General features: G+C 37.0%; 1 protein-coding gene across 1 annotated transcript; it reads right to left on the reverse strand.

The window, feature by feature from the left end:
* Window positions 1-1751: 1751 nt before the first annotated feature.
* Window positions 1752-2364, reverse strand: LOC107663056 (E3 ubiquitin-protein ligase UBR4-like). Its single transcript, XM_016453206.1, has 3 exons — window positions 2213-2364; window positions 2041-2126; window positions 1752-1937 (listed from the first exon to the last, which is right to left on the reverse strand). Exons 1-3 carry the CDS (start codon window positions 2322-2324, stop codon window positions 1752-1754), a joined length of 384 nt encoding a protein of 127 aa, XP_016308692.1. The 5' UTR covers window positions 2325-2364.
* Window positions 2365-8865: the final 6501 nt, after the last annotated feature.

Genomic DNA, 8865 nt, shown 5'->3' on the forward strand with positions numbered 1-8865 from the left:
TTTTTTCTTATCAGTTTTGTATATTAGGGTTGTGTGTTACACCTAATGTTGTTAAATGAATGTTTATTGCATTATTTCAGTTTCATGTGTGTTACCATGATGGTGTTTAGTGTTTGTGTGAATGACACTGTGCACCTTCTATATATATGTTATTATTTATAAGCTGCTTGTGATGGGCTTTGGTTCATCATGTGCCTTTCTCATCACCGCCTGCATTTGGTGGTTATCAGTGTATTACAAAGGTACAAAACAGATTTCAGTACTTCAATAGGTTGGTATATTAACATTATATCAGTTAATGAAATTACGTTATTTAGCTGTAAATTTAAGTTAAAACTGTAAAACCTAAAACGTTGCTACCGTATTTTTTACGGTAAAATTCCGGCAACCACAGCTGCCGTTTTTTTACCATAAATTTTACGGAATTTGTTTTACAGTGTATACTGTACAAAAATTATAAATCTATTTTAGCAAAACAGTTGCGATACAGTCTGTTCTTTTTTATATAAGCCTCGAACTCCTCAAATCTTGCACCAGTATCACAACCTTGCAGCTCTCCCTGAGCCCTGGGGTCATTTAATATGGAGATTATTCTCATAATTAAGCTTGACTCGAATTTAATCTTGTGTGTATCGGGTTACTCAAAGTTGCATCACACTAAAATTGCGGGCGATAGACTTTTGCACCAGAAAATATACAGTTTCCAGCTGTGAATGCTTTTATGAAACCAAAACTCCAAAGCTAGATTCAGCTCCAGTGAATGCAGTCTGTGAGGCCTGTTATTGTTGCAGCACAGTATAGCATATTGATCCTATGGTCTCAACAATTTGCGCTCCACAGCCTCATTGTTTCGCTGTTTAGAAATGCAACCACAAACATCCTGCCTCAGCACTGAAGCAGAGAAAAGAGCAGTGTGGTGAAAATAAGTGCTGAAATATTTATTCGGGATGCATATTCAGCTTTTTTGACCACAATTTGACTGTGATCCATCTCCATGAGCAGGCGGATTAATAATTGAGCCCTAGTTAAATAACTGACAAATGAGATGGCCGTGTGAACAAGGAAAGAAATTATGGAGGATGAGGTGAGACAAGAGAAAGAGAAAAACTGGTTTGAAAACATGAGCAATATGACTGTCAACATTGGTTGCATCCAAACCGAACCAGCATTTACACTATATATATAAAATTTTATATTATGTTATATTATTATTTTACTAAAATAAGAAGGATCATACAAAATGCATGATATTTTTTATTTTTATTTAGCACTGTTTACATTAAAAAAGGTTTACATATATTCCACAAGACCAAGATAATTGCTGATGACCCCATTTAAAAGTTTACATACACTTGATTCTTAATATTTTTTTTTTTTGTGTGTGATGGTTGTTTGTCCCTTGTTTGAATCCCTGGTTTGTCCTGAACAGTTAAACTGCCCACTGTTCTTCAGAAAAATCCTCCAGGTCCTGCAAATTCTTTGTTTTTATGCATATTTTAACCATTTCCAGCAGTGACTGTATGATTTGGAGATCCATCTTTTCCCACTGATGACAACTGAGGGACTCATACGCAAATAATACAAAAGGTTCAAACATTCACTGATGCTCCAGAAGGAAACACAATGAAGGGGTAAGAGCCGGGGGGTGAAACATAATGAAGATGTGTACTTTTTTTTTTTTTTTTTAATATCTCTTTATTTAGTGAAGAATCCAATGCTAGATTTAAGAAAAGAGGTGTAATTCTGTAAGATTAAGTGATGTCATACCTTTCCCAGACCTTCATGCATTCTGGTACATCAGGCTCCCCTTGCTGGCTGGCTTTATGCTGCCAGATCAGCAGTAACCTGGAGAGCACTGAGAGGGACTGAGGATGAATGTACATGGGCCAGGGTCCCTCTGAGAACGGGGCAACACCCAATTGCTGCAGAAGAGTGTTCTGAAGAAAAGTTCAAGAAAACAAGGTATCAGATACCTGACATCTATTTAAAATGTGTTCAATTAATATTTAGTTATTTTTTTAAGCATATTTCAAAATTTACCTGTAGGGATGGAGAGGGCAGGTCTGATGTTACCAGAGAGTGATTAAAGTGATAGAGGGCTGAGGCGAACTCTTCATCAGAGGAACCTGGACAAAAAAGGTTACATGTTAGGAAAAGCCTAAATGGAAGCCTAAATGTAAGATCAGAAATAGGAGTTAAAAAAAAAAAAAACCTTTGACATCTTTGTCGACATCCTTGATGATGCTGGCGAGGGTGGCCATGTGCTGCTCCGTCAGGGACACGCTCAGGTAGTTGCGAATGAAATTGTTTCTGGACTTGAGCATGGTGGTGGTGATGAAGTTCAGTATGCTTGAGGCCAAACTCAAAAACTGGAAGAAACAACGTCTCTTTAGGTCAACATGAAAACTTCACTCATGCAATGTGAAGTAAATAAATGAAATAATATACAAAAATAATTATACATTACTGAAAAATAATATATAATATATAAAAATTATACATTTCAAAAAACGGGAAAAAAAATACGTCTTTAAGTCAACATGGAACAGCAACCCATTTCTGTCATCATGTCATAAATAAATAATAATAAAAAAATATTTAAATAATTATAAAAATATATAATTATATAAAAAATAATGCAAATATAAAACTCCAGAGATTTTTAATATTATTTAAAATATTTTTTAAATTACATTTATTTATTTATTTTGCTGATATGACAGTTATATTGGACTTATTCTGACAACCTAATGGCATGGCTGAAATATCACAATTAAAAGCACTATTTTTGTATTTATAAGAACAATCTGAATGACAAAAAAATTGAATGCACTTAATTAAATAGTAAAATACAGAAAATATTATGAATTTTGATTCAACATCAAAACAGCCTCAGAAGTTTTCTGATTTTGAGCAGCTAACGACCGAAATATCGGCCGATACTTTTTTTTTTTTTTTTTTAATATCTCTTTATTTATTTTTCATTTTGTACTGCCCTTCAGAAGCTACAGAAGATACATGTTTCCCAGAAGAGAACATAAGAACAATTTACTCTGATCTTCACATTTTAAAAGTTCTATGTATATATATATATATATATATATATATAGGCTTGACTGACAACCAAACATTTTTACAATTATGTGAATTTCTGCCTTCATCATTGTTTTACTTTGTCAAAAAACTGCAGCAAATAATGGTAGAAAACAGTTCTGGTCTCTGTCTTTTGTCACAAAACCATGACACCAGGTCCGACTTAAACAGTGTTTGGTGAAAAGATTTCAGTTAAGAGCGGTTTGATTAAATCTCAATTTACTGGAGTCCCACTCATGTTGAGCCGTGAATCTCAAGGCCAGATTGGCATTTGGAAGTGTTTAGACCCGCCACCTGCTCCCGTCTCATTTCCCTCCCCATAACGGGAACGCAGACACAGACGGAGCCACGTTCTGTCTGGGATAAGTTATCGCTGTCATGTGCCCCTGAGGGCCACGTGGTCCAATTGTCATCCCACCAACTCCACGGACCAACCGAATAAGGATTTACGTCTAGGATGCTTTCCTCTCATTAAAGTCCACCATGGACTCTCTTGGAGAAGGTAAATTCAACCTGCTCAGGCGTAATAGACCCCTCCACCAACGGCAGTGCGCAATGAGAGGCAGAGAGGGCCATTAGTCTTATGCGGCCCGACTAGAAGCAGGCAGGATAATGAACTAAGAAGAGGGTTAGGGCACCCAGAGGAAATAAGGCTCACACTGCAGAGGTAAATTCACCATAAGAGACAAATACTGTGAAGAGCATGGGCCTCAAACTGACAAGGAGGGATATAAAAAAGTTTTTAGTGCTTATTGAGTGGATATATATTTTCACGTATTTATTTATTTGTTTGCTTATTCCTTCATTTTCGAGAATTTCAGATGCTTTACCAGTGAAAAAGCCTCATCTCGAGAGCATATTTTAATTTAAGGGTGTAGCCTCAAGGCAAGGCAAAGCAAAATGCTGTGACAGGAGTTTTAAATTGCAACACGTCTACAGTGTGTAAAGTGTCTTGCTCAGTTTGTTTATGAATGTGCATTATATCGGCACTTAAAGCCAAAAGTTGTACCTATGAGTTTTTTACGCATTTAGGAATGTTATTAAATTGCTGTCATTTTTAATAGGGTAGGATGTGATATGGGGCGCTCATCCAGCTTCATCAGATTGAATGCATATTACGTCCCAAGAAATTCAGCTATATCTTTAACTGTGAAAATAAAGAACGGTGATAAAGCAAGACACTGGAATTTATGAATATATTCACACTGTACTAAATATGATGCATGATGCATTTCCATTACACAAAGCCGTCTGTGGAAGGAACACTAATACAGTCAAACAGCAATACCGAATGCAAATTACCATTTTCAGAATACACATCCGCCTGTGGCGAGTACAAATAGATAGTTGTGGGTTCCACGAGTAATTGGCCTCCTATGGTCATCACCTCACAGAAGAATAACAAAAATTAGATGTATGGTTAATGTTGCGCGGTGTTGGCCTTACGTGCATTTCCTTTAGTGATGCTGAGTAAGCTTTGCCTGGAGCGTGGAGGTTTCTCTCTATGCCTTCCAAACTGGATGAAGACCAAGTCCCTGTCTGCATTTGTTTTTGTCACCCTGTTCTCTACACCAGATGGTTTGACAGTCTTGCCAGGAGCTGTTATTGCCTTCATAGATATGCTTCTCTTGACAGCACGTAAGTAAACTTAAGCTAAAGGCAAGAGAGGGTAATTACACATAGACTAAGCTGAGCTCCATTCCAGTTATTATGGCACTTGGCACACACTGCTGCAAACTGGATTTGATGGGATTGAACTACAGAATGCTGCAATTGTTGCTGTATTTTGTAGCGATGTCAATGGTTATGGTTGTATTCGCAAAAACCATTAATCTTTAAAGAAAATAAACCCACTCCACTCTTCAAGTTACTTAAGTATCTTTTAAGTATCTAGGATATTAGCAACTTTTACTTTCTACTTGACTACATTTTCATATTGGTATTCTTTACTCATACCATTACATGACACCTAACGTTTTCTACAGCAGTTTATTTCTGCTACAAAAGAAGTTTGTGTTTGCATTAGCAGCTAGTTGCTGAATTGCAGGTGTTTTATATATGAGATGAAGACATCATGAGGCCTAGTCATGAGGCCCAAATCAGAACATCAAGTGCAAGTAGACTTTGACTGTTTTACTTCATATTATTTTATTTATACGTTATACTGAAGAGAGGTTTGCTCATGCCCTTTTTGAGTACTTGAGCTTACTTGAGACTTGACTGTTTAAGAGGCTGCTGTGTTGACTTTATTGCAGTATTGAGATGTTATTTCTATTGTATTAAATAATCAACAAATCCTCATAAATCAACTATTTCTTGTTTTTCACTTGCATGTCTCTTTGGTGTTGAGGACTAGCGCATCTTTGAGCCTACATTCAGTATGCATAAAATACTAAAGTACTGTTAAAATAGGATAGCCTGCTCTACTTTTGCTCAAGTGTTATTGGAATTGGTTACTTTATAAGTTGTAAAGGAGTAATTTTCACCTTAAGGTACCTCTATTTTGCTTAAGTTTTAGCATGTTAGTGGCTACCTAGTTTCAGCTATAGAAGCAAGCACACAACATCCAGTAGGTGATGCTTGCTCAATCTCATTGGCTATCGCGGGTATCACGTCAGAGGCAGGCTGATCAAGAGTCGTAAATATCAAACGTTTGATATTTATGATTTGAGTTTGTGGACGCTCCGTTTCGATAGGGAGCAGTTAAATAATCGTAATGACACCACACAATAGAGGACTTTCTTTTTGGACAAAAAAAATTGTTTGCGACAATTCTTGAATCGGGCCACGCCCCTTTATGCCATTCATAAATCCTCTCCCGTGGCCTCATGGGATAATAAAGTGTCCATCCTATGCACACTTCAGAATCACGCCGGGAGTAGTTTTTGCCTTCTCTTTTATGACTATGAATTCGAGCATACTTCTTTTGTCACATTCTGTTTTTCGCGTACTATATAGTGAAGTATGCTATTTTGGATGCAGCTACATAGAGAGTCTTGCAGTGTGAAATGTGTTTTGACAGGAAATTACATCAGTGACAACCTACAGCCAATGAGAGAGTAAGATACAGGGCAAGGGAAAATATCACTTAGTATCACTTTTTGCACATGCGTTTTGTAAATGAGACAAAGTTATCAGTGAAATACTGAGTGAAATACTGTGTAATGTGTGACCTTCAGTCGCTAATCTTCCATGTAATGTGCAAACCACAGCAACTTCATGATACCCAAAACAGTCGTGTAGTGTGAAAGGAACAGTGATCAGACGACATTAATGTAAATGTAAGTGCAAAGCTCAAAGTGTTTACTCAACAAACTAAAATATGTGACAAAACTGACCTCCCAGTCACACAAATATAATGCTCAAACTATTTCTGATACAGTAACAAACTCAAACCTGTGTCAATTGGCACGCATGTATCGGGGGCCTAATGGCTTCCCGTTTTAAACTCACAAATAGCAGTCATGCCTCCCAGCTTCCTCATTAGCATAGTTAATCCTGTCTCTTGAAGAGGCTCGAGTGAAATATTCCTCGCAGGCAGTTTCGCACAACAAGCGCCACTGATACAGCACATGAATAAATTACGGACATAATTAAAGGAATGTCAACGCAGTACTGGATGGAGCGTTATTAATGATGGCTGGGCTGTGTTAAAGTATCCAGGGCTGAAGTAAGCATGATTCATGTGTGTTTAATGGCAGTGGGGAAGAACACGGCTTCGGCTTTAATAAAGAAAGCTTATTTTACTGGGGTTTGTCTCTGGAATTGACCTGTTCTCAACACCCAGATGAGCGCCGTTCGACCTTTCCAAAGATCATCTAATCTTCCGGTCTTGTTCATAGATTTATTTCCAACAACAATTATAATGGGGTGATATGGACGGATATGTCTGGGAAGTGCTAATAAAACGCAGTGTTTTCTTTTTGTGGGCTGACGTGGGTGTGTTTTATGCTCCAGTGGAGCCCTGTGGGGTCTGTGCTTATAGACAGTGATGTTTTTATAGAAGTTCTTGACTGACGCACAAACAAAAAGCAGAAAGTCGCTCTCCTCCTTGAATCATAGTTTTTTTTTTATGTTAAATGAAAGTTTCCTGACAATATCAGCATATTCAGTGCAATGCCCATGCTACAAACGTTTTGGGAGGAATCCTGAAAATGGGATTCATTTGGAAACATCTAAACTGATTAATAATGCAACCAAAAAATAAAAAGCATACTTTTCCAGTATAAATATTTAAACATCCTTAAAACAAAATATATTTATGTATTTACTTGAGACGCAAAATGACATGCAATGTTAAGACTTTTTTTTCCCAAAGAAATAATTATTTGCCAAAGGGGTAAGAAAAAGTAAACATAATTTAAAGGGAAAACATGTTTATTTTTCCTTCCCCATTGGCAAAGCATAAATATCATTAAATATTATTCGATTTCACTGAAAACAAGACGTAATATTTTATTTTTCATTTAAAATGAATGTTTTAGGGATACTTAGATATTTATTCTGGAAAACAAGACAAATACTGATTAAGAAAATGTGTGTGTGTGTGTGTGTGTGTGTGTGTGTGTGTGTGTGTGTGTGTGTGTGTGTGTGTGTGTGTGTGTGTGTGTGTGTGTGTGTGTGTGTGTGTGTGTGTGTGTGTGTGTGTGTGTGTGTGTGTGTGTGTGTGTGTGTGTGTGTGTGTGTGTGTGTGTGTGTGTGTGTGCATATATACATACACTAACAGGTAAAAGTTATATATTTATATTTATTATATGTATATGCAAACTGAAGTCTCTTCTGATCACTAAGGCTGCATTTATTTGATCAAAACTAGATTAAAAACAGAAATATTTTGAAATATTATTACAATTTTAAATAACTGCTTTTTGTTTAAATATTTATTCAAATGTAATTTATTCCTCAGATGCAAAGCTGACTTTTCAGCAGCTATTAATCCGTACTTGTGTCACACGATCCTTCAGAAATCATTCTAATATGCTGATTTGCTGCTCACAAAACATATTATTATCAAATTTGAAAATATTTTTTTGCTGCGTAATATTTTTGTGAAAACCTTTATACATTCAAAAATTGGGGTAAGTAATTTTATATTTATTATTTATTTATTTTATTTTTTTATTTTATTATTATTTAAATCACGATCATTTTGGCAACAACGTCTGAAGGCAGTAAATTCAATTTGTCATTCATTCATTCATTCATTCATTCATGCAGAAGTAAAAAATAAAATAAAATCGTTAATGGAACCAGAATCGTTAAGGGGGATCGAAACTGGAGCCCAAGACATAAAATTCCTCTTGATTCCCGTCTGTAGTCATAAAGGCCAGTTGTGCGCTTCAGTCAGAAAGAGGCGCTGTTGTTCATAAAGTCTCTCGCTCCAGTCTTTCGCTATCATTCTGCTGATTTGCTGGACCCAGCGCTGGCTGGACACGCTGGATGTAAATCTGGCCGCAAACAACGTCTCTCTCTTTCTCTGTATGGCTGTGAATCCAGCGAGGTGAGCTTTGGCACGGGAGGAGGACGGTCTGGCTTTGCGCGCAGTTTGCAGACACATTTACGAGGGAGCCGTGCTGGAATATATTCAGGGGTGAAGATCCGAAGGAGAAAGGGCGAAACCATCCTACAGCCTGCGCTTTCGTCTGTCTCTCTCTCTCTGGCTCTATCTCTGGACGCAAAGACTTGGGCAAAATGGTTTTTCCGAAATCTCAGTGACTGCGATGTCAGCACCTCTCGTCTACCGCTTGTGGAGCACAGACTGAAGAAATACAC

Source organism: Sinocyclocheilus anshuiensis, unplaced genomic scaffold (genome assembly GCF_001515605.1).
Source record: "Sinocyclocheilus anshuiensis isolate Anshui unplaced genomic scaffold, SAMN03320099.WGS_v1.1 scaffold2161, whole genome shotgun sequence".
NCBI classification, from domain to species: domain Eukaryota; kingdom Metazoa; phylum Chordata; class Actinopteri; order Cypriniformes; family Cyprinidae; genus Sinocyclocheilus; species Sinocyclocheilus anshuiensis.